At 35.2% G+C, this 26,000-nt stretch overlaps 1 protein-coding gene across 1 annotated transcript in view; it reads right to left on the minus strand.

The window, feature by feature from the left end:
* ATM (ATM serine/threonine kinase) overlaps positions 1-26,000 on the minus strand; it is a 128,450-nt gene that overhangs the window by 95,073 nt on the left and 7,377 nt on the right. The window contains exons 5-14 of the mRNA XM_008581365.1: positions 25,308-25,453; positions 21,602-21,766; positions 11,325-11,490; positions 10,565-10,803; positions 8,565-8,728; positions 7,324-7,493; positions 5,107-5,478; positions 4,138-4,332; positions 3,265-3,360; positions 1,608-1,833 (exon numbers count right to left, since the gene is read on the minus strand). Coding sequence (XP_008579587.1) covers positions 1,608-1,833; positions 3,265-3,360; positions 4,138-4,332; positions 5,107-5,478; positions 7,324-7,493; positions 8,565-8,728; positions 10,565-10,803; positions 11,325-11,490; positions 21,602-21,766; positions 25,308-25,453 — 1,939 coding nt within the window. The remainder of the gene's footprint in view (positions 1-1,607; positions 1,834-3,264; positions 3,361-4,137; positions 4,333-5,106; positions 5,479-7,323; positions 7,494-8,564; positions 8,729-10,564; positions 10,804-11,324; positions 11,491-21,601; positions 21,767-25,307; positions 25,454-26,000) is intronic.

Consider the following 26,000-nt stretch of genomic DNA (forward strand, 5'->3'; position numbering starts at 1 on the left):
GGCATCAGCCATTGTAGCCCTGAATAGTGAATTTGTTTTTCAACAAACGATTTATATATATATATATATATATATATATATATATATATATATTAAGAAACAAAAGTTCAGTTAAATGAGTTAAAGATGGCATATACTGAACATCTCTAAAAACATCTAAGAGATCACTATAGAATTAGGATAACTAGGACTTTCAAGAAAAACAGCTAAAGTACCTCTTAATGGTCAAGTAAGATATCCCTCTTAAAGGGCACAGTGTACTGCACATATAGGCCCTTAATTATTTGAGCTAGAGAAGGAAAAAAGAGTAAAAAAAAAAAAAAGCCTGACAGGCAAAAAATGTCTGTCTTAGAACATAAGTAGCAATTAGATTCATATGGAAAGACATTAAAATGACATTTTGTGGTTCTGAAGGACAAGTACTCTGACTTATTCAGCTTTTTAGACTCCACAGATAAGCACAAAGCATTTTTGCTAGTAGATATTGTTTAGACAATTTTGTAGAATTATGTAAGAATCTACAAAGGTCACACAGAATAACAAGATTTGGGGTTTTTCTTGTACTTATATTGTAGGAAATGGCATTTTAGGGGAAAATACAGAAAACAAAATTACTTAGTAATGAAAGTGGTTACAACTGCGATGCAGAAAAATGTCAGTAGTTAAGGGTAAAACAGATGACTCAGGCACACTGTCCCTTCTCAGTTCTTTGGGTCATTTTCCCTGGCTACTGAATTTACTCCTTTGAGTGGCTTGCAGGCTTTATTTTACTCAGCAAATATTTTATCATTTACCATGTAACAAAGCATCACAGAGGACACAAAGACTAATTAAAATATATACACCTTGTAAGGAGCTTACAGCCTAGTTTAAGAAATATGTGCATAAAACATACATAAATATCCATGCTGCAAAGAAGATGCTAAGTGCCATTAAAAATTTGAAATATTAAGTATTATAAAAATTAAAAGATGAAAAATTATTGTGGCCAAAATTATCTAAGAAAGGCTTTATGAAGGATTTTGACATATGTATGATTTGAATACACAGAAATGGGTAGAAAGACATTTCACGTTCAAAGAAATGGGAGTTTGGGAAAAGTCACATAAGAAAATTTGTGATTTTATGAGGACAAAGAAAAACCATATATGAGAAATTCCTCAATGGTCTCTAAAAAATGGATAATTGCTAGTCCATTTAGTATCTTTATTATCACTCCTCCCTCTTCAAATGCCACCAAAACTTATTAGATCTGTTTAAATAATATCCTTTACTGTTACTGTAACTTCTTCCTCCTTTGCATTGAGAGGTTCTTTTCATTACATAATTCCTATGCTCAAACCTTTACTATTCCCCACTAACCTACCCAAAGAATTCTTTTATGTCTACCAGAATTCCTGATGCACAGGAAGTATTCAAATTATTATTCTTCTGTTTTCCTTTTTTCAGGCTTAGTTTTCCCTATTTGTAGCCAGGTACTGCCAATATTGCTTCTAAAATCAAGCCTCTCACCATCCTTAGTGCCTTTCCTGCCCTCATTTCTCCTTCCTAATTGCCTACCAAAGTTGAAACAATTACAGGCTTTAGTTGTTTCTTTAAAATCTCACCTCGGGTGAGTAACTGCTTAGAAGCTGTTCCGATAATCCCAGAAGATAACGATCCAGTGATTCCTTGAGATTTTGGTGGACAGAAAAGCCAATACTGGATTGGTGTTTTTCTATAGCACATTCTTTCTCAATGGTTAAAAAATCCATCTTGTCAAAAGTTGTCTGAAGAAATAGCTCTTCTACTTCTGAGAATGAAGGCTCTTCTTTGTCTTTTTGGTGGTGTTCACTTTGAGAAAGTAAGATCTTTAATTTATAATCAAACTACCTAATACTTTGCCTCCATGTAGTAGTAACATAGTACAAATGAAAACATCAACATAGCATCTACATCACTCAAAGACTACTTATACAATTAATGAATTATTCTTTTAAATGCTTCTTTTCTCTGAGCTTTGATACCTACTTGTATCGAATTTCATTATTCAGTAGCAAATTTTACTAACAGATACAGAAAACAAATTCAAGTTACAATTTCAAGGGCAAATTCAGAAAGTATTAAAAAGAAAACAGTAACACCATATATAAATGCTGACAGTAACACTGTGTAAAAATATACCCCCTTTTCACCTTTGACTTCCCCAAAATGTAGAATTTTTTTAATCTTATGCTGTCTTGGGGAGATTAGGAATCTTCATACAAGTGAGTCATATTCAGTCACAGTGATAAACATAAGTCTTCTGAGTCAATCAACTAAAACTAGGTTTTTAGATTTATTTTTGTTTTTGATTATTAATTTTTTGGTTTTATTTTGGTTTTTTTGGTGGCTGGCCAGTACAGGAATCTGAATGCTTGACCTTGGTGTTATAACACTGAGCTCTAACCAACAAAGGTAACTGACTAGCACCTCATTCATTTTTAAAGCTAACAAATAGTCAAATTTTACGTGACATATAAAAATGGGTCACATCTTTAAGAACTCATTTCACGTAAACCTTATGTTCCTAATTTCCCATCATAACCATCCAATTTTTTCCAATGCCATTTGTCACATTTATGCTATACAACATTAAAAAACAGTAATCTTAGGGCCGGCCCATGGTTTACTTGGGAGAGTGTGGTGCTGATAACACCAAGGCCATGGGTTCGGATCCCTATATAGGGATGGCTGGTTAGCTCACTTGGGAGAACGTGGTGCTGACAACACCAGTCAAGGGTTAAGATCCCCTTGGGCCGGCCCGGTGGCGCAATGGAGAGTGCGTAGCTTGGGAGCGTGGCGGTGCTCCCGCCGAGGGTTCGGATCCCATCTGGAGACCGGTTTCCGCTCACTGGCTGAGCGTGGTGCGGGCGCAACACCGAGGGTTGCAATCCTGTTGTCGGTCCCCGGTACGGGCGCGACACCAAGGGTTGCGATCCCGTTACCGGTCAGTAAAAAAGACAAAAAGGAAAAAAAAAAGGGTTAAGATGCCCTTACTGATCATCTTTTAAAAAAATAAATAATTAAATAAATAAAAAATAAAAAACAGTAACCTTGATCTAAAATTATAGAATATAGATTATAATCACTGAATTAAAAGAAAGTTTTCTCTGGATAACAGCTACAATTTTTTTTACTTGACCAATTTAGTTAATAATTATTAAATGCAGCTACTACCTTGCTAAATTATCTTTGTAACTAAATATGTATCTTAAAATAACAGAACTTTACTAGATAACATACCATTCTGGCACACTTCGGAAAAAATTCATTGCAGCTTTACAGTTTTTCATAATGAGACTCACAAGGATTTTCTCCAGTACAAGATAAGGAAAATTACTATAAAGAAAAATAAAAAGCTTCATTTAACAGGCCAAAAGCCATTTAAAGAATTCTTTAAACTTTAACATCCATGTTTGGCTATAAACCTTGACCTCAAATATTGGGATCCTAAATTAAAATTCCTTTCATCTGTACTGAATTTCTCAATATCTGAAAGGAGAATTTAAGAAATATACACAATACATTACTATCCGCTTAGAAACAGAATCACATCTAATTTTTTAAGATCATTTCTGAAATAAATAAAAGATTGTGAAATTAAAGCAAAAGCACCAGGATCCAGAGGTCTGCTCTCCACATTCAGTTCCAATTACCATCTGTGGAAAGGTAAGTGGGCAAGCTGCTCTGCTCTCCATCCTAGTGCTTAAGTCCTATTTTGTCTTTCTCTTGTTTCCTCACTCCATTAATTTAACATATTTAACCTAGAAGATACTCACATCATGATTAAGGACCTAGGATCTACCTTAGTCAGATATATGGTCCTATTCACAGATGAAAAAGGAACACATAAATGCTCAAAGAATTTATGCATATTCTTTATGCACATCCCCCATATTCTCACAGTGAGACAACCTTTTATTTATTTCAGAAATGATCCAGGCACAAGGACAAAGAACACTGTAAAATCAAAGAGAATGTATAATATTTAGGGCTAGCTCTGGGAAATCCAGAATTATCACTATAAAATAAAGCTATCTGGTATTAAATTAAGTGGAGCGAGCCTTATAAAACAAAACAAAAAAACCCAGCAGCTTGCTAATGAACTGAAATTACCTGTGAAGAATTGGAGGCAGTTCTGTACTATCTTCTAAGTCATCCTCTAACTGATAGAATAAGAGCCACTTCATTATCAATTCCTTTAAAGAAACACTTCTATTTACTTCACATATGTTTTGCTCTGGTCCTGTTTTTACTGTTTCAGGAACTACACAGATGGTCAGTGCCAAAGTCAAACAGCATACTGCAGGACTATAACAAAACAAAGGACAATTGTTAAAAGTAAGGTCTTTGAGGAGCAGAGACCTTGTCTATCTTAGTTACCACTATGCCTCCAATGCTCAGAACAGTGCCAGGCACATGGCAGGCACAACTTTTGTTGAATAAATGAACATAAAATATGTCAAAAGTCTGATTATACTCAAGAAGATTCTTGATTAAAAACTATCCCTTAAAAACAGTATGCACTACTACAAATAAAAGGTTTATGAATATTGAACAAATAATTAATTGTAAATTACAGGGAAAAAGTTCAAACTCTTTATAATTCTTTTAAGAAATTCTTTGAAAGTGGCCTTTCATAGTCTCTCCATATTTAAAACGAAATTCACAGTTATGCATTTATTAAGTCTTCCTGGCCAAATGACAAAAGCATCTGAAAAAAAATATCTTTTTTTTTTTTTTTTTTTTTTTTTTTTTTTCCATGTCCGGCAACGGATCGCAACCCTCAGTGTTGCCCCCGTACCGGACCGGGGACCGGCAACGGGATCGCAACCCTTGGCGTTGCTCCCGCGCCTCGCTCAGCCAGTGAGCGGGAACCGGTCCGTATGTGGGATCCGAACCCTCGGGCGGGAGCGCCGCCGCACTTCCCAAGCAGCGCACTATCCAGTGCACCACCGGGCCGGCCCTGAAAAAAAATATCTTTAACTGATAAAACAAACTATGAAAATGATGAAGGATATATATGTTTTAGTGTGTTTGCATGTATATATCTGTAAAATCTGATACAACGCATATTCAACTTACCATGAAGGTCTGCAGGCTGACCCAGTAAATAACCTCCAGAATTCTCTGTCAACCTCAACTAGACTACCTTGAATTATGGCTCCAAGCAAACCAAAGTTTTCAGCTTGTATTTGTCCAGAACTTATACCACGAAAGGTAATGGACCAAATTTTAATCCAGAGTTTTAACAAATCTGATTTCTGTGAGCTTTCTAGGTTTGATTTCTTGCTCTGACATAATGCAACTTCTATAAGGCATCGTAACACATATGGTGTGCGTTCCCCACGTTGCTGCTGAGGTAGAAGCTGATAGAGTATCATCAATAATGGTGATAGTTCACAGTTAGGTAAACTTGCAGGATACTTTGATATTAATTGAGTTGTAATCTGTAGCCTAAAACAAAAAAAGAGGATAATTAACCTGAGAATTATTCAATCCCATTAAAAAACTAAAAGAAAATAAATATACCCTTACAAAATCCTAATTAGGAGAATCACCATCACCATTTTCCATACTACTGTCAAAATTAACTGGCTCTTAATACCTATTAGGTCCTACTTCCTAGAGTGGCAGAAGACTGATAACATTTGGGATAGCTGGCTGAGCTATTATTTTAATATTATATTATATAATTATAATTATAATATAATATTAAGATTAATGTCATTATTAATATTAATACAATTGATATTATGTTAATTATATTAAACAAATTTTAAAGGATAACTAAATTAGAAATATTTTACTTCTGAGTTATCTTGTCCTTTTTTGATCCTTAATCACCAAAATTACTCATCAAAAACAGGAAAACAAAGAAAAACCCACAAAACAAATTTTCCTTAAATTAATTCAGTTAATTCAATAAATATTTGCTGTGAATTCTCTGGAATATGTGTTACTTAAGAATAAGAACTTTATGTTATTCATCTCTGTTTTCTTATGCTTGACACACAGCAGGTATTCAACAATTGACTCTTGACTGAATGGACAAATTAAAGAATCAGAAATAGGCACTCTCGGGGTCGGCCCGGTGGCGCACTGGATAAGTGCGCCGCTTGGGAAGCGCGGCGGCGCTCCCGCCCGAGGGTTCGGATCCCACATACAGACCGGTTCCCGCTCACTGGCTGAGCGAGGCGCAGGAGCAACACCGAGGGTTGCGATCCCGTTGCCAGTCCCCGGTCCGGTACAGGGGCAACACTGAGGGTTGCGATCCGTTGCCGGACACGGAAAAAAAGACAAAAGACAAAAGACAAAAAAAAAAAGAAATAGGCACTCTCAACTCCATAAAATATGCATAAGCTTAAGCAATAGTTATGCAAATCAATATCCCCACAACTTTCCCCACAACTCAATTATATTTAAATAGTCCGTCAACATAGTAAAAAAACAAAAGAGCATTAACCACAAGTTTGACTATAATCTATTAATTTCTAACTGTCCTTAGGAAAGTTGTTTAACCCTTCTGGGTTTCAGTTTTCTTTTCAGCAATGGCTGAACTGGATAAATTCTTTTTTTTTTTTTTTTGTCTTTTTTCGTGACCGGTAAGGAGATTGCAACCCATGGTGTGGTGTCGCCCACACCGCGCTCAGCCACTGAGCGCACCAGCCATTCCTATATAGGATCTGAACCCGCGACAGGAGCATCGCTGCGCTCCCAGCGCCGCACTCTCCCGAGTGCGCCACGGGCTCGGCCCCTGAACTGGATAAATTCTAAAGGTCCTTACCAGACCTAATGTTTTGTGATTCCACAGAATTCTACAACTTATTTAATTATTTAAATATCTGTGAATCCTATATGAAATAAAGAAGGTAGAAGAAAAAATAACCTTTATTATGGCATGAGGTCAAAATCATTCTATGATTTCTCAATGCTATCTTTAATTTCTTCCTAATCTAATTCTACTAGAAGATACTATGCATGCTAAAATCTCTTCACGTTAGTGTGTGTCCACAAGGCAGACAGACACTATTGACTGCCTACTAGACAACTATTCCCTTCTTCCTTGCTGTGGCAATATGCTTAGGAAAGGTAGCCCTGTCCTTGGCCCCAGAAGATGAGCCATTATTGATTAATCTCAACATGCCATGGCAGACACATTTCTCTTTGCTAGTAACTGGTTTAGGCAGTAGACAAATAACTGATTCTGGCTAATAATAAGAAAGGATTCTGCTAAAGATTTTTGGAGAAAAAAATAAACGAGACTAAAATATAATTGAATGAGAAAAAGATAACATTTACCAAGGCACAAGATTAAAATCATTCTGTGGCTTCTGAAGATGGTCTTTTATTACTTCCCAGCCTAGTTCTATTTTCCTCCTTTTGCAAGATGCACTGTAATCATTACATTGTCTTTGCGTAATAGTATATGACTGAGAAATCTCCAAAGACCTGATACGTTCATTAAAAACCTGTAAAATAAAAATAAACCTACTTTTTTCATTGCTACTATTTACTAACAGTTCATTAGGACAAAAACATTCCTTCTCAAATGAAGATACAGGGAACTCATAAAGCAAGAATAATGAATTATAGAAATATATAAATACAATAACACAGTAACAAACATTTTGCATGACAGTAATGGCACTCTTAGAAAGCAGGTATTATCAATTAATGTATTAGTTTTATTTCCTGGAAACATTTACTAAAAGCACCAAGAAAGTCTAAAAGTAAAGCAAAACCTATATTTCCAAAGGGAATACATTTTAAATTTATTATTAATATACGACAGAGCAATATAACTACACAGGACGTTAAACCAAGCCTCTGGGAAAAAAGTTTTACTTAAGAAACATTAGGCCATCAACTGATGAATGGGTAAGCCAAATATAGTACATACTTACAATGAATATTATTCAGTTATAAAAAGGAATGAAGTAGTGATTCACGGTACAACTACAACATAGATGAATCCTGAAAATATTAAGGGAAAAAAGCCAGACACAAAGACCACATATTACATAATTTTATTTATATGAAATGTCTAAAATAGTCAAATCTATAGAGACTCAAAGTAGATTAGTGGTTGCTTACCAGAAGCTAGAAGCAGGGAATGGACTGAATGACAATAGGTATGAGGTTTCTTTTTGGGGTGATGAAAATGTTGTGGAATTAGATAGTGATGATGGTTGCACAACATAGTAAAAATACTAAAAACCACTGAATTGTACAATTTAAAATAGTGAACTTTACACTATGTGAATTCTAGTTCATTCTTAAAAAAGGAAACATTAGGCTTAAGGTCATCTTATCTCTTACAGACAATCTTTTAAGAAAGTTCATTATTAGTTTTTCACTAAGTCTAAGCAAAAGAGTTATCTTTTAAGTTAAAAGGGTATTCCCAAATACTTATGCTATTTTGAAAGGAATAGTTCATGTACAGAGTAATTTTACAGGTTTTTTATGAGAACACAGGTTTAAATAGCCCAGTAAAATGAAAATTAACATGAAATTTCAAAATGTGACAAGACCTACTATACCTGGTGACAAATATCTGCCATTAATCCAATCAAACTGTCCTTGACAGCAATATTACGAGATCCTGAAGAATATTTTCCTCTACTTCCTATATGACTTATCTCATTCACTAGCAGATCATATAAATTGTATAAGATACTTTGCCATTTTGTTGATTCATAAGCACCTGTAATTCAAAAAATTAAAATATAACTTTTATACATACTCCATTTGCAGTGCCAACTCCCACAAAATTACTCAGCTATTAAGATGCATCAATATTAGAAGATATCTTGTCCAACTTTCTACTCAGTACTATTGTCTCTTCTCACAATATCCTTGACAAACTATTTTGTAATAGTGTCCATTTCACATTCAGATAACTGTATTTGTTATAAATTTCTTCCACATTCTGATCTAAAACCTAAAATCCACCTCTCTCTAATTCATTCTCTTCCCTGAGGTAAATACAGTTAATATGTTCCCTCTTTCATATGAGGACCAAGTTCTGTCTTTTTTTGTCTAAGAGAAAAACATTACCAGTTCCTTCATCTAGTATACAAATGACATGTTATCCAGACTTCTCACCATCACAGTCATCTTTCCCAAGACACATTCCAGTCAACTTACGTCCCTCTTAAAATGGTGACTCTACAAAATCTGGTGAACACAATACTCCAACTGTGGTCTGACCAGTATGTGGAACAACAGGGCTATTAATTCGCACAAACAAGGTGCTATAACATTTAAAAATGGAGCCTAAAACGATATTAGCTTTCCTGGCAGCCATATCATTTTGCCAATTTTGAATTCATCCTAAATATGCAGTTAACTAAAGTCCTAAACAAATCACACCATCTCCTAATACACCTCAACTTCATTCTGGTGAGAGCTAGGTGTAAGACAAAAAACTATGAAAAGTCACCATTCTCTGACTTATAGTAGTTTCAGGTGTGCTTATATATATCAACGTATACATTAGAGGATTCCATGAAACATACACAGCTACTTTAGATAAAAAATGGCTATAACAGTTTTCCTCCATTTTAGCTATTACTGAACGTGGCATGCTACCTTAATAAGGTCATTATACTAGCCACAATGAATTGGCCCAAAGGGAGCACAAGCCCAAAGGCAATTGTACACTGAGCATAAGGGCAGCTTTTCCAGCTCCAGTTCCATCCAATAAAATTTCTGTCTACTGAATAAAACTACACCATCTGAGCAATACAGCTGATCATTAAACAAGGGTTTGAAGTGCACAGGTCCACTAATACGCAGATTTTTTTCAACCAACTGCAGATCAAAAATACATTATTTGTAGGATGCGGAACACATATGCAGGACAAGAGCAGGAATTTAGTATCAGATTTTGGTACATGTGTGAAGGGGGAGTGAGTCCTGGAATCAATCCCCCACAGACACCAAAGGACTGTAATTTCTTGGTGAAAGACAAATATACAGGAATCAGAGAGAACAAGTGATTGACTTCTGGTTTTCCCAGCAAACAAAGGGCCTGGAGCAACTATGAGGCTAAAAGCAGCAACTTCTCCCTTCTACCTCACATTCCTATAAAGAAACATGCACATATCTTCCTTGGGAACTGAATCATCTGACTGGCTATTTTCAGCCCAATTTCTCCATGTGATTTTTCTTAAAAAAAGCAGTATGTGAATAAGTAAGATCTTACTTTCTCAATTCTTTTGCCATAGTCTGTGTCACATCTCTTACAACTAATTAATAATTGATGCATAATCAGCTCCTAGAAGGAACAGTCTCTTATTTGTTTGTATTCCCCATAATACCTAGCACTATATTGAACAAATGGGAAGGCATGATACAATTTGCTGCTGCTGTTTCAAATTCTAAAAACTATATGAAAAACATTCTCATGACCAATAACATTATCAAGCAGAGAAATCCAGAGGAAGATCATATCCTCGTACAGAATACAGATTTCACACTTCAGACTCTATGTTTTAACGAAGAAGGAAACTCAAAACAGTAATAACTTCCTTTATACCTTTTTCTTGGGTTTTGGCTCCTTTTGGATGATGGATATAAATTTGCAGTTGAAATAATTCGATAATTACTTCTTTTAAAGAATCATTAAGCCTGTGTTGAGTCCAAATATAAAGCAAGGTAGGAAGAATTTCATCTCCTAATTCACATACTCGAATTCGACAGCTGACAGCCAAAGTCTTGAGGAAGATAATTAGGGCTGCTAAGATATGATTTAGACCTGCTAAGCTCTTTTCTTGTCTGCAACAGAAAACACACAAACTCAACTTGGTATAACAAGGGGAAGAAACTGCACAAACTGAAGACAGTTATGAAATTGCATGCTGGAAAAAAAAATCTAATTTTAAAACAATAGCCTTAGTTTCAAAAATATTCAGAAAAAAAATCGCAGAAAAAGTTAGTTCTTATTTGGTGTTGAGACCACTTCAGTTAGCTCTCCCTGCTGCTGAAATATTGTCAGAAAATATATAAAATTGATTTGAAATACCTACTATTTATAAAATGTCTCACATTATAAATTGAGTAATACCACACAAATGTATGATATTAATACTTCCCACTTAAGAATATCATAGTGTTCAGCATATTGGATATTCAGGAAGTGTTGGACCTGACTGACCCTTTGGGAATCTGCTATGTCTCCAATGGTTCACTGTTTTGTTTATAAGGTAGTATTTTTAGTTACGGAATCTAAAACATGGTTATACGAGAAGATCAAATGGATTTTCAATACAAAACAGAACAAAAAGAGATTAGATTACCTTGCATATTGAATAGCCTTAGAAAAAAAATCCAAAAATTTAGAATTTAATCCATCTGTTTGCAAACAGCATCCTTTGGTGACAACATGAATTATTCTAGCCACTAAAACTCTATTAATGTCTTGCGAAGGTTTGAGATATAGCCTGAAGTACAAAGAGAACAATTCTAAAGAAAAAAAAAAAAACACCCTTATTATGTTTTTAAAAAGAAAAGCATGTAAGTTAAATGTCACAATTCAACTTAGATATTCCATAATCCCATACAGACAAAAAGACTTAATACTGCACTCATTTATACTTAATATGGTTAAAGTACTCCACCAATATTTAGTTTTATTTTATATAAAATGCCTTTAAGACAGGAACAACTACAGGCAGTGTAGTATGACAGCTCAAATAAACTACTTAACTTCCCTAAGCCTATGTTCCTTCATTTAATCCTAACAAAGCACTTGACAAAGTGCACACACCACAGTTTTCGTTTTTTTATTAATACTACTTGATTAATGTGTGTAAAATGTGTCAAGAACAATGAAGGGTCTGAGATTTTACCCTACTTGTAACTTAACAATTTAGCAGGACCATTACATGGATGCTGGCAGAAGACATGAGAATCCTGATCAGAGAAAAAGGAGTTTATTTCTCACAGCAATGATAGTAGTCAAGGTCCTTCATTTTTGCATCAGTTCTCCAATCCCAAAGGCAATGGGAAGAGGGCACTTGACACAGTACAAATAGTGGGCTGTGTTACAGTAGAGAAACCCCAAGCTTTTATAATGAATGGGCTGCAAGTAAACCTGTCTTTTGTTCTGAAAGCCATCATTTCTATCTTCCAAAGCTGTCTGCCATATAAACATCCACGAAAAAATGTGGAAAAAAAAGCAGTGTCTCCACTTGCAATACATGTGGAAATGCAAGATGCATTGAGAATTACTTCCCAACACAATGAAAAGCAAAGCTGTTAATGCAGGATTTTCTTCCCATTCAGAGAGAGAGAGTCTTCAGTAAAATGGGAAAGAATTACACCTACGGGTATCCTCCTTTTCAACTGTAGGTGTCACATGATTATGCAGAAATGGATAGTTTAAAAGCACAGATATTTAACACAAAAGAATATAAAGACAGTATAAATACCACAAACATAACACAGTAAGAAAAGCAATTTTTATTTATTTATTTATTTATTTATTCATTTATTTTATTTTATTTTTTTTAAGAGATGACTGGTAAGGGGATCTTAACCCTTGACTTGGTGTTATCAGCACCACGCTCTCCCAAGTGAGCTAACCAGCCATCCCTATACGGGATCCAAACCCATGGCCTTGGTGTTATCAGCACCACACTCTACAAGTGAGTGAGCCATGGGCCGGCCCCAGAAAAGCAATTTTTAAAATGATTCCTACCTTACTATGTGATTTCTGTTTATAGAACTCTACACCAGTGCTTCCCAAGGTATTTTCACAATTATGGAATACCGAAACAATGGTAAAAATGTGTGTTTACACAGACAAATTTGGAGAACAAAAAAACCAGAAAGGTTATCTTTATCATTTTCCTCTTCTTATCAGTTAGAGGGAGAGAGGTAAAATATGAAAAGCCAATAATACAACTAATGTCTCTAAGTAAAGCACAGACTTCAGGGCTTTATGTTAGTTGGGGGAAATGATCCAAATTCTCACAGAATCCCACCTACTCCCCTGCTAAGTGATAAAAAGGCTGGTATGCAACATTCAGCAAGTCTCAGAAGAATCTAGCTCAGAAGAATCTAGTCTCAGAAGAATCTAGTCTCAGAAGAATCTACATGCCTCCAGATGAATTCACTTCTCCCATAAATTCAACAAAAAAAGCTCAAAAAGCAGATGGCAAAACATGACATTGTGGAGTAACATTTATAAAGCAAATGTAATTCACAGGGCCTAGCTTACAAAGCCCTGTAGTTTCAGGTATAGCCTAACTTTTTAAAATTACACATAGGAATGTTAAGCTTGCAAAAGACAGGAAACTTTCCCCAGGCTAAAGTCTCTGTTGTAGATAAAGAATTGTTAACACAGAAAAATTGCTGGCTCAAAGGGCAGATGTCCTTGGTGCAGGTTAACCTACTGATTGATATGTTGAGAAAGTTACTTGATTTTTATGTAAACATACTGAGGAAATCACTGTAGGAAAAGAAAGTGTTTGCTAAGACCAAGCTTTTGTTGGTGGATTGACTTTACCTTTTGCAAACTGCACTATGGAATGTCACTTTGTTTATTTCACTGTTACTAGTTTTCATTGTTAAAACTATACTTAGCCATAACTCTGCCCATGTCCTTGTGTTCTTTGTAATGATTAAATCAACTGAATTTTCTTGTGAAACTTCCCTGTCTTTACAATAAAACGGAGAAGCTAACTTTGAATCAGGGCTGTCATATTCAGCTTTCTCCTCTTAATGGGGAAATTATTGAAGTGCAGTCTGTCTAGGCTTCTTAATGCATTCATACTACTTTGAGTAACTGAGTAATTCTTTTTTACGTCTCCATTACACAGGGGGAAATGTAACATGATATAAAACAGGAGTTTCTGGAGTTGAGAAAATAAAATCCCAAGTAACATCATTAAATGTAGATTCCTTGGGGCTTTATATAATCATGTCATCTGCAAAAAGAAACAGTTTTATTTCTTCCTTTCTAATGTGTATGCCCTTTATTTCTTTTTCTTGCCTAACTGCCCTTGCTAGAACCACCAGTTAAAGTGTAGAAAAGGAGTGGTGAGAGTGGGCAGCCTTGCCTTGTCCCCAATTTGTCTTATGAAAGGTTTTAAATTATCAATTTAACTTCTTTAATAGTTATAGGGCTATTCAGATTATCTATTTCTTACTGAATGAGTTTTAATAGTGCACGGTTTTGAGGAATTGGTCCACTTAATGTGTGCAGAGTTGTTCACAGTATTCCCTTATTATCCTTTTAATATCAACAGGATCTACAATTTTATCCCATATCCTTTCTAATATCAGTAATTTGTATCTTCTCATCTTACTCTTGCTAAAGATTATCAATTCTATTAATGTTTTCAAAGGATAAGCTTTTGGTTTCATTGATTTTTTGCTATTGTTTTTCTGTTTCAAATTCATTGATTTCTACTCTTCTGCTTGTTCTGAAGTTTCAGGGGTTTTTGTGTTCATTATCTAGTTTCTTGAGATGAAAGCTTAAATTATTGATTTAAGATCTTTCCTCTTTTGTTGTATAGGCATTTAATACTATAAATTACCCTCACAGCACAACTTTAGCTGCATCCCACAAATTTTGATAGGTGTATCTTTCATTTTAACCCAATTTTAAGTATATTTTGATTTCCTTTGAGATTTTTTCCTTTGACTCATGAATTGCTTAAAAGCGTATCATTTATTTTCACACAAGTACTTTAAAGGAAACACAGTACTATGGTAGAAAATAAAAAGAGAGAAACAAATTTAGAAAGTGCAATCAGAAAATTGAAGTTACATTTAAGCTAAGACCTGAAGAATATGATGAAATCAGCCATAGGGTAATCTCTGAAAAAGAATGACAAATAACCTGGGGCAAGAAAGAGCCCATACACTCTAAACAGGAGTGTGTGAGATGATCCACCGCAGTGTGAAAAAATATTAGAACTCCTGTTCTTACAATTTAAAATAACAAATAAAAATTATGCTTTACTGTAATTTAATACAGAAATTGACAATGTCCACTCTAAAAGACAGTTTATGGTAGTTTCTTAACATTAAACACAGTCTTACCATATGATCCAGCAACTGCATTCCTTTGTATTTACCCAAACAAACTGAAAACTTGAGGCTACACAAAAACCTGCACACCTATGTTTACAGCAGCTTTATTCATAACTGCTAAAATTTGGAAGCAATCAAGACGTCCTTTAGTAGGTGAATGGATAAACTGTGGTATATCTAGACAATGGAATATTATTCTTTGCTAAAAAGAAATGAGCTTATCAAGCTATGATAAAATATGGAAAAACCTTAAATGCATATTACTAAGTGAAAGAAGTCAATCTGAAAAGATTACATACTATACGATTCCAACTACAGTTATGCACCACATAATGACATTTCGATCAACAATGGATTGCATATACGAGGGTGGTCCCATAAGATTAAATGGCTATACAAAATAAAATTGGTGGGTAGTAGGCTATACTATCTAGGTTTGTGTAAGTAAACTCTATGTTTGCACAATGACACAATTGCCTACTGATGAATTAAGCAACTCATGACAGTATTGACATTCTGGAAAAGGCAAAATCATGCAGACAGTAAAAAGATCACTGGTTCCCAGAGACTGGGGGGGAGGGAAAGAGGGATGAATAGGTGAAGCACAGAGGATTTTGAGGTCAGTAAAACTATTGTTTGATACTATAATGGTGACTACATGTGATTATACATTTGTTAAAACCAACAGAGTATACAGCATCAAGAGTGAACCCTATGGGCCAGCCCGTGGCTCACTTGGGAGAGTGTGATGCTGATAACACCAAGGCCACAGGTTCGGCTCCCTATATAGGGATGGCTAGTTAGCTCAATGGGTGAGTGTGGTGCTGACAACACCAAGTCAAGGGTTAGGATTCCCTTACCAGTCATATTTTTTTTTTTAAAAAAGAGTGAACCCTAATGTAAGCTACCGACTTTGGGTGATAATGACATGTCAGTGTAGGTTCACTGATTTTAACAAATATACTACTATGGTGTGGAATTTTGCTAGTGAGATGGCTCTGCATGTGTGGGGTAAGGTGGTATACAGGAACTCAGTACTTTCCACTCAGTTTTACTGTGAATATAAAATTGCTCTAAAAAATAAAGTATTTTTTTAAAAAGTCTGGAAACCACTGGGTTAGAGAAACTGACTAACTGCCAGTATAACCGAAGCACAAAAATTAGAAGGATAGTGGTGGGCTTTAATAAGTCAGATAGGTAGGCAGAAGCAAAATTATGCAGAATTTTGAAGGCCTGGAAGAGAAATCCATATTTTACACTAGTTGTACAGGGAAACTACTAATGTTTTTAACTTTTCTTCCTTCCTATCTTATTAGAAAAGCTACCTTCTTCCTTAGGCTAATCATAGGACTCTTGCTTTATAAGTCTTTCTTCTCATGAAATACATATAATCAATTTTCCCGTGTATTCCAACTACACTCTCTCTACTGAATCCTTCCGATTACATTTATATATGAGGGTAATTCAAAAAGTTCATGGAAAGATCATATTATCTTTCAATTCTATTTTGAAGTACCTTCATATGTTCCAATGACTCTCATCTTTAACAGTACGCCTCTTTCTCCTTCCCCTTAATACCAAAATTTTTTAAAGTGTTGTCTTTATTTGCCCCTTTTTCTCACTTGATTCTCATGATTTCACACCAGTCTGTTATAGAACTGAATACCATCAATCAATTGACTCTAATTGCCATTTATAGAATAATTCAATCAACAGCAGCAGATACAGGTTGCTTTCAAATGCACATGGAACATTTACCTAGGTCATAAAAGAAACTTTAATAATTTAAAATAATTTAAATCATAAAAAGTATATTATCTGACCATAATGTAATAGACTAAAAAGTGTAAAAGAAAACACAAAACAGGAATATCCCCCAAACAACTGGAAATTAAACAACATGCTTCCAATTAATCCATGGGTCAAAGAACTCAGGAAAAACGAGAACATATTCTAAACTAAACAAAAATGAAAATACATGTCAAAATTTGTGAGATGTGACTAATACAGTGTTTAGGGAAAAATTTATTACATAAATGCACATATTAGGAAAGAAGGTCTCAAATCAATGATCAAAGCTTCTACCTTAAGAAACTAGAAAAAGAACAAACTCACAGCAAACAGAAGGAAAGAACTAATACCGGAAATCAATAATTCAAGAGGCAATATATTACAGAGCCCACACACATTAAAAGAATAAGGCAATAATGTCAACAACTTTATGCTCATCATTTAATAACTTAGTTGAAATTTATAAACTCCATGAAAGAAACAAATATGAAGGTCTCTAAAAAAGTAATAGGAAAACTAAATAATCCTACATCTATTCAAGAAATGAATTCATAGTTAAAAACCTCCCCAAAACAAGAGTCTCCAAATTCAATCGAGCAATACATAAAAATCATAATACAACATGCCCTAACGGGGTACATCCTAGGCACTCAAGGTTGATTCAACATTTGAAAAATCCATCACCATAATTCACCAGATCAACAGACTAAAGAAAAAAAAAAAAAATGATCACCTCAATAGATCCAGGAAAAGATTTTAAAATATTCAACACCCATTAGTGATAAAAACCATCAGCAACTAGGAATAGAAGGAAAGGTCCTCAACCTGAACTGATAGCTAACATGCTGATAGCTTAATGGTCATATACTGAATGTTTCCCCTAAGATCAGAAACAAGGCAAGGATTTCAGCTCTCACCACTTCTATTCAAAATCATACTAGAATGGCTAGAAAGGTTCCATTAAAAAAATAAAACGTACTGGAGATAAAATTATAAACTCTAAGAAGAAAACATAAGGAAAGATTTTCATGATGTTGGATTTGGCAATGATTTCTTGGATATGACACCAAAAGCACTGGCAACAACAACAACAAAAATAGATAAATTGGACTTCATCAAATTAAAAGCTTTTGTGCACCATAGGACACTACATAGTGAAAAGGCAACCCATGGAATGGGAGAAAATATATGCAAACTATACATGAGATAAAGGATTAATGTTGCATATATAAAGAACTCCTATGACTCTAAACAACAACAAAGGAACCTCATTAAAAAATAGACAAAGAATGGGGGATGCTATACATGTTTGGGAAGCTGGGAGTATATAGAATAGCTCTATACCACCCACTCAATTTTTGCTGTGAACCTAAAACTACTCTTAAAAAATAAAGTCTTAAAAAACAACAACAAAAATTAGGCAAAGTACTTGAACAGACATTTCTCTGGAGAAGATACACAAAAGGCCTATAAACACAAAAAGTTCAACATTAGGGAAATGCAAATGAAAACCACAAAGAAGGGGCCAGCCCATGGCTCTCTTGGGAGAGCGTGGTGCTGACAACACCAAGTCAAGGGTTAAGATCCCCTTACCAGTCATCTTTAAAAAAAACAAAAAAAAGAAAGAAAACTACAATGAGATACCACTTCACACCCATTATCAAAAACAAACAAACAGAAAATAAGTGCTAGTGAGAATGTGAAGAAACTGGAACCCTTGTATATCGCTGGTAAAAATGTAAAGTGGCGCATGTAGCCTCTATGGAAAACAGGATGTTGGTTCCTCAAAAAATTAAACATAGTTACCATACGATCTAACAATTCCACTTCTGAGTATAAGCCCAAAAGACTGGAAAACAGAAAACTGTAAATATACTTGTAAGCCATGTTCATAGCAGCATTATTAACAATAACCAAAAGGTGGAAACACCCAAGTGTCCATCAATGAATGAGGAAATAAACAAAATGTGGCATATACATACAATAGAATATTATTCAGCCTTAAAAGGGGAAATCTGACATATGCTACAACATTGGATGAACCTCGAAGACATTTTGATAATTCTAATAAGCCAACACAAAAGAACAAATACCACTCAAATGAGTGTCTTAGTTTGGGCTGCTATAACAAAGTACCATAACAAAACCATAAACCTGGGTGGCTTATAAACAGCAGAAATTTTTTTCTCACAATTCTGGAGGCCAGAAATGTGAGACCAGGGTGCCAGCATGATTGGTTTCTGGTGAGGGACCTCTTCTCAGTTGCAGACTACTGATGTCTAGCTGTATCCTCACAGGGTGGAAAGAAAGCAAGCTAGATCTCTGGCTTCTTCTTCTAAGGGCACTAATCCCATTCGGGAAGGCTCAACATACATAGTGAATTACCTAATTACCTCCCAAATGCCACACTTCCAAATTACTAATTACTTCCCAAATGCCACAGTTCCAGATACCATGGTACTGGGGATTAGATTTCAACACATGAATTTTGGAAGGACACATTCAATCTATAACCATTAAGTACCTAGAATAGTCAAATTCAGAGACAGAAAGTAGAATGGTTGCTGCCAGGAGGCTAAGAGGAGAGGAGAATAGGGAACTGTTGTTTAATGAGCATAAAGAAAAAAGTTCTGCAGGTAGATAGTGGGCATCTTATACAACAATGTGAATGTACTTAATGCCACTAAACTGTACACTTAAAAATGGTTTAAATGGTAAACTTTACATTATGTATATTTTGCCACAATAAAATAAAATCATGCTGTATGTCCTAGCCAATTTAAGACGACAGAAAAAAGAAATAAAAGCCAAATATCTTGAAAGGAAGAAAAAAAAAATACTACTTAACAAATGACATGACTGTCTACATAGAAAATGCCAAGAAATCTACAAAAATGCTCCTAGATCTAGCAAGTGATTTTAGCAAGATCCCAAGATAAAAGATCAATATACAAAAATCAATTTATACTTCTGTATAATAGCAATGAACAATTTGGAAATCAAAATTTTTAAAACAGTTCAACTTATAAACTACTACAGTATAAATCTGATAAAACATATACAAAATCTGACAATTACAAAACATTAATGAAAGAAATCAAAACAGACCTTAAAAAAATGCAGATATATTGTGTTCATGGATTGGAGGACTACAATTGTTAAGATGTCTCTTCCTCCTAAATTGTTCAATAGATTCAGTGCAATCCCTAGAAAATCCCAACAGGATTTTTTGCAGAAATCAATAAGCTGATTCCAAAATTCATATGGAAATGTTGGCTCTGTCTTAGGACATCTTATCTCATTTCAAACTCTCTCCCTAGACAATCTCATTCATAACCATGGCTTCAATCACCACTTCTACTAAATATATATTTTGAGCATAGATTTCACTTCTTAAACAGAGTCCTCATTAGAGAAACAAGTTATGAGGAAGGGAGCTAACTAGAAAAATAATTTGACAAAAAGGCTGTTTAAAGGACGTTAACAGAAAAAAAAGGACGTAACAGTATTTTGCTTAAAAATAAAAAGAGAGTTTCATAGAACATGCCATGAAAGAATCATAGTAAGGCGACTAAGGGAAGAAGTGCCTTTATTTCAGTGACAGCCATGGTTATAAGTGATAATCTAAAATGCCCAAATATCAAAAGTATGATTAGACCATTACAGTGAGAGACCTGACTGATATTCTAGGTATCACTGGCCTATTCTCCAAAGGCTGCCACTATGCCTGTTGAGGGCCCTGTTTGGTACACAGCCTGGCCTGAGTTCAGAGCAAAACATAGGCCCCAAATGACTCTTAAGAAATTAGTGCAACAGCTGAGAAGGCCTTTACTCATGTGGGAGTAGCAGAGTATAATGCAGGAGTGAGGGCACTGATTAGTTCATGGTTGTGTGGTTTACACATATCTCATCTTGAAATGGTGAATTGACAATAAGGAACATAGACAAATGTCTTTTAATTTAGTTAGCAAAATCTAGCCTAAATACTTTTCAATAAAAAAGACTGAGTTTCTAAATTTTGAGAGCTGGTGCATTAGAAGACCTTGACATATGGATTAAGGTCATCTTATTAATGCCAAATTCCACTTTTACCCATTAAACCCTCTCTGAGTTACTACACCTTTGAAATCAGTAAATTGAAATATTTCAATCTCTAACTGAAAGTCACTGGGTCCTTTATCTATTCTTACACATTTGGTTCCCATTACCTTACCAGTATCCTGCTAATACCTAATCCAATGGACACTTTTGTGTCATCCCCTCTACAATACTTAATATGTTGACTACCCACTTCCAACTTGAATCTCTTTTGCTCTCACTTTTATGACACTTCTCTCTTTTGCTTTTCTCCTTTCTACTTTAATTATGGTTGAGTTTAGGTGCCATCGTTCTGTGTACCCAATGCACCCAAACATATCTATATCATATTGTATTATAATCTTTCATTTCCTTGATTTTTTTCCTGCCATTGGACCGTCAACTCCTTGAGGACAGTAATGGCATCTTTCAACTCTGTAATTCCAGTTCTGACGGCAGGCACCTACAATTAATACAGATTTAATAATGCAGAAGATATGTAATAAATAAAAATTAGGTGTCAGATTCTGTAACCATATAATTTTACTGAAGTACTGTTAAACTATGAGGTCATTTGGGGGATACAGGCAGACTCTGACTGCTTTATTTGGTGAAATTTCACTTCACAAGGAAAAATTCACAAACACAATCCTTCAAGTCATACCTAGCCATTGTTGCTGAGATATTTCACACCAGTATTTTCTCACTGAAAGAATGTCTTTAAGTAGTATGTTGCTATAATCAGCTCCATAAATGGCACCACTGGATGAATCTTTCACTGTATCCATGATATAATTCAAGAGTTCTTGACATTTTAGCCTGGGTGCTCCTATTTAAAAATAAAATAACAACAAAAAAACCAAAAATCTTAACAAAAATAAATAAAGGACACTTAGAATGGCCACCATTTATATAATTCTGTTTGGGAAATTACTAGTAACTAACCTCCTTCTCATAGAGCAGGGGTTGGCAAACTATGGCCCATGAGCAAAATTCAGCCAGTTGCCTGTTTTTGTAAATAAAGTTTCATTGGAACATAGTCATATCCATTAATTTACTTACGGTCTATGGCTGCTCTTGTGCTAAAACAGCAGAGCTGAGTAACTGAGACAGAGACCAAACGACTCAAAGTCAAAAAGATTTACTATCTGGCCTCTTTATAGAAAAAGTTTGCCAGCCCCTGTAGGGATACAAAGCAAAAATACACATTTATTCTATCCTTAATAATTCACAATTTCTGGCATTATACCTAAAATGATCTAAAGTTTCTTGGCACTCTATATGAAGAATAAATTTACTAGAATAACATAAGATTACAAGGAGGATATTTACTCTGAAAAGCAAAATTATTTACAAGTCGTATAACAACATTTATGGCATACAAATATGTAAGGCTATAATTTTAACAGTATACTTATTTATTAGAGAAACTAAAATTCAGCATTAATAGATATATACTCTTGAAAGTAAAACTACATTTAAAAATAATTCTTATTTTCAGCAAATCATATTGATGTCACAGCTGAAATGTTGTATGTCCATAGTGAATGAATCTTAAAATGGAATATAACATATTTATTGTTATAAGCTATGAGCAGGGCACACAACTCATTATATATATCTGACTACATTCTAGATTAGAATTTTCTTAGGATGAGACTAGTTATCATATTCAGAAGTATCAGACTATGCTAAATACACTGATATAACTTCAAAATCATTCTTACTTATGACTTATTTCATAATTTTAGGCATCTGGCTAATGAGGAAATGCACAACCATATGATCCTCTTCTGTAACACCCTGTGCATCTCTCTTATAGTCCTCGTAACATTTTCTTATGTATAACATCCATTGTATTATTAGATCCTTAGGGAAAGAAATTAATCCCTATATTCCTACATACTAGGGTATCCCAGTGACTATCCTATTAGTAGAACCTCAATAAAAACTTGTTGAATAACTACGTAAATTAATATTAGGATAAAATCATATTTTCCTATGTCCTTTATCCCAATATATTTCCTCCCTCTGCCAAATTTTTAAGTGTTTCAAGAATTTTGCTGACTTTTTTTTTCTATAAAATCTTAAAAGGAGAACTGGCTGGCTGGTTAACTCAGTTGGTTAGAGTGTGGTGCTGTGCTGATAACACCAAGGTCCAGGATTTGATCCCTGTATCAGCCAGCCAAAAAGAAAGAAAAAAGAATTAAATTGCCTGCAGAGACTTTATGGAACCTCATGGAACTTATTTTTCACAGCTGGGTTTTCTATTCTGTAGGCTCTGTCTATGCTTTCTGCAGAAGCATAAAGGAATGAACAATATTTGCTTACTTGTTCCTTCCCACCTTTTTTTAAATGTGTTTCTTTCATCATACCTTGGATACCCATGCTAATCAAGTCTGGCAAAGTCTAGACATGTGCTTTTTTTTTTTTTTTTTTTGTCTTTTGACTCTTTCCGTGTCCGGCAACGGATTGCAACCCTCAGTGTTGCCCCCGTACCGGACCGGGGACTGGCAACGGGATTGCAACCCTCGGCGTTGCTCCCGCGCCTCGCTCAGCCAGTGAGCGGGAACCGGTCCGCATGTGGGATCCGAACCCTCGGGCGGGAGCGCCGCCGCGCTTCCCAAGTGGCGCACTATCCAGTGCGCCACCGGGCCGGCCCTAGACATGTGCTTTAATTCCCATCAACCCTCCAACCTTTTGAAAAAAACAATAGAAGAAATGAGATGAGGTAATAGTAGCTCTCTGGTTTTACCCCAAGTTAAAGAGGTTTAACTTACAAAGTCAAACTTAAAAAAAAGGAAGTCAAATAAAAACACCACTTATTAACTATTTAAATGATCTCACATTAAAAGTTTCACCCATTCTTTCTTGTAAACCAACATATTCACGCATTTTGAAAAGTGATCTTCATTGTTAATTTTGCAATTGAAGGGTTTTTTTTCTCTGCAACGTTAAAATTATAAGCTACAAACTTTTCTGGTGAGCTACAAAATTGGCAGGATATCTTTCTCTCACTCACCCATTTAATAAGTACATATTAAGATCCCAAGGTTACTAGCCAAGAATATGATATTTTACTGGATACGAGGCTACCACACAAGGCAAAAGCAGGTACAGAATATTTCAGTGTAGCTTTCCGGTAGTCTCTGACAAGCGCTTGCAGCTATCCATACAAACTGGCAACTCAAAGAAGGTGAAAAATTTGCTAAACCACTGTTCTTTAGACAAGTCTCATACCACCATTCTGAAATACCATTCACTAACAATCTACATGCTTCTACTAAATGTTTACCACAAATGTGCTTTCCTGATTGTTAAACTACAGTTGATATCACAAAACTATATCCCCATCTGCGAGGAGTATACAGAGTCTGAGCTCAGAAGTCCCTAAACAAACATTTCTGCTTCTAGGTCTGAAGCATTTGTCTAAAGCCCATTTCCTTACAAAAACTTTCTAGGATCCTGCATTTTGGTTCAAAAATATCAACTCTTCAAAATCAACTGTACAAGTTCAAGATGGAAAACATGTGGCTCATTTGGAGAAAAAGACTGTTTTTTTCTCTCCTTAAATCAGAGTAAGCATGATGTTAATTTAGAGTGTGGGTTTTTGTTTCATCTTTTGGGGTTTGGGGGCAGCTGTCCAATACCAGGATCCAAACCCTTGACCTTGGTGCTATAAGGCAGCACTCTAACTGAGCAAACCGGCCAACCAAGAGTGTGGGTTTTGACTGCCAAGGAAGCTAATACGATCTTAAAATGAATTAGTAAAAGTACAGAATAAAAGATATACAAGTGCTGCTCTACTCTGTACAAATCAAAATATACCTAAGTAAGTGAGTCACATACTTTGAGAGATACAAGTACAGTGAAAAATATTCAAAAGAAAGTGACATAAAAAGTAGGTCATATGAGCCGAAGGAAGTAGGTCTATTTACCTTAGAGAAGAGGACTCAGGGGAAATAGTATAGCTATCTTTAAATATCTCAAAGGATGTCACACTGAAAAAATGATTAGGATTTTCTTGTATAATCTCAGAAGGCAGAAGCAGTAATAAAGAAGACAGGCTTTTAATGTTCTTAAAGCTGTTCAAAGGTACAAAAGAAAGTTTCAAAGGGATGTGAGTACTAGGGACATATATAGAGAGGGAATCCAAGAATGGGCAGTTGAAATAATTTTCAATTTTTTAATCCTTAGATCCTATCATCCTACACTTGCATAAAGTCCCCCAAATATTTGAACCTGTAATATTAAAAATCATTATATGTACTAGAAATTAGAGTCAGCACTCAACTTTCATCTTACCATATTCAGATCAAATTCATGCAACAGTGTTCAGCCATTTATTTATAACAGATAACATCACTTACTTTTATTTGCACATTTAATGAAGTATTTGACCAAACTACTGATTTCTTTCATCTTTTTCTGCCTGGAGGATTGTGCTGAGGCTGATACATTTGGTTTTGCTGTTCTCAGACATTCTGTTTCTTTCTGAATATATTTCTGTAAAAATCTTCAAGGAAAAAAAGTGGAACTTCAGAAACTCATTAAATGCTTAAGTTATTATAATAATTTCAAAAAGTCCTTCATGCCATCACGAAAAACATCTTTTAAAGTACAGCTAAGGGCCGGCCCGGCGGCGCACTGGTACAGTGCGCCGCTTGTGCGCCGCTTGGGAGCGCGGCGGCACTCCCGCCGAGGGTTCGGATCCCACATACAGACCGGTTCCCGCTCACTGGCTGAGCGAGGTGCGGGCGCAGCACTGAGGGTTGCGATCCCGTTGCCGGTCCCGGTACGGGCGCGACACTGAGGGTTGCGATCCGTTGTGGGTCACGAAAAAAGACAAAAAGGAAAAAAAAAAAAAGTACAGCTAAATGAAACAATTAAATCTCTCTTTCAAGGCCTAACTCCTACACCACCAATTTAAAGTCTGGTCTGCAAAGCTCTTAATCTGTAATCTCCATGATTTTCTATTGCTTTACTACTTGCTTTCTCATTTTATCATTAAAAGCTTACAATGGTATTAAGGGCTCTCAATACCCTCATCTCTTTCTGTTACT

Source organism: Galeopterus variegatus, unplaced genomic scaffold, assembly GCF_000696425.1.
Source record: "Galeopterus variegatus unplaced genomic scaffold, G_variegatus-3.0.2 Scaffold2336, whole genome shotgun sequence".
Classification (NCBI taxonomy): Eukaryota; Metazoa; Chordata; class Mammalia; order Dermoptera; family Cynocephalidae; genus Galeopterus; species Galeopterus variegatus.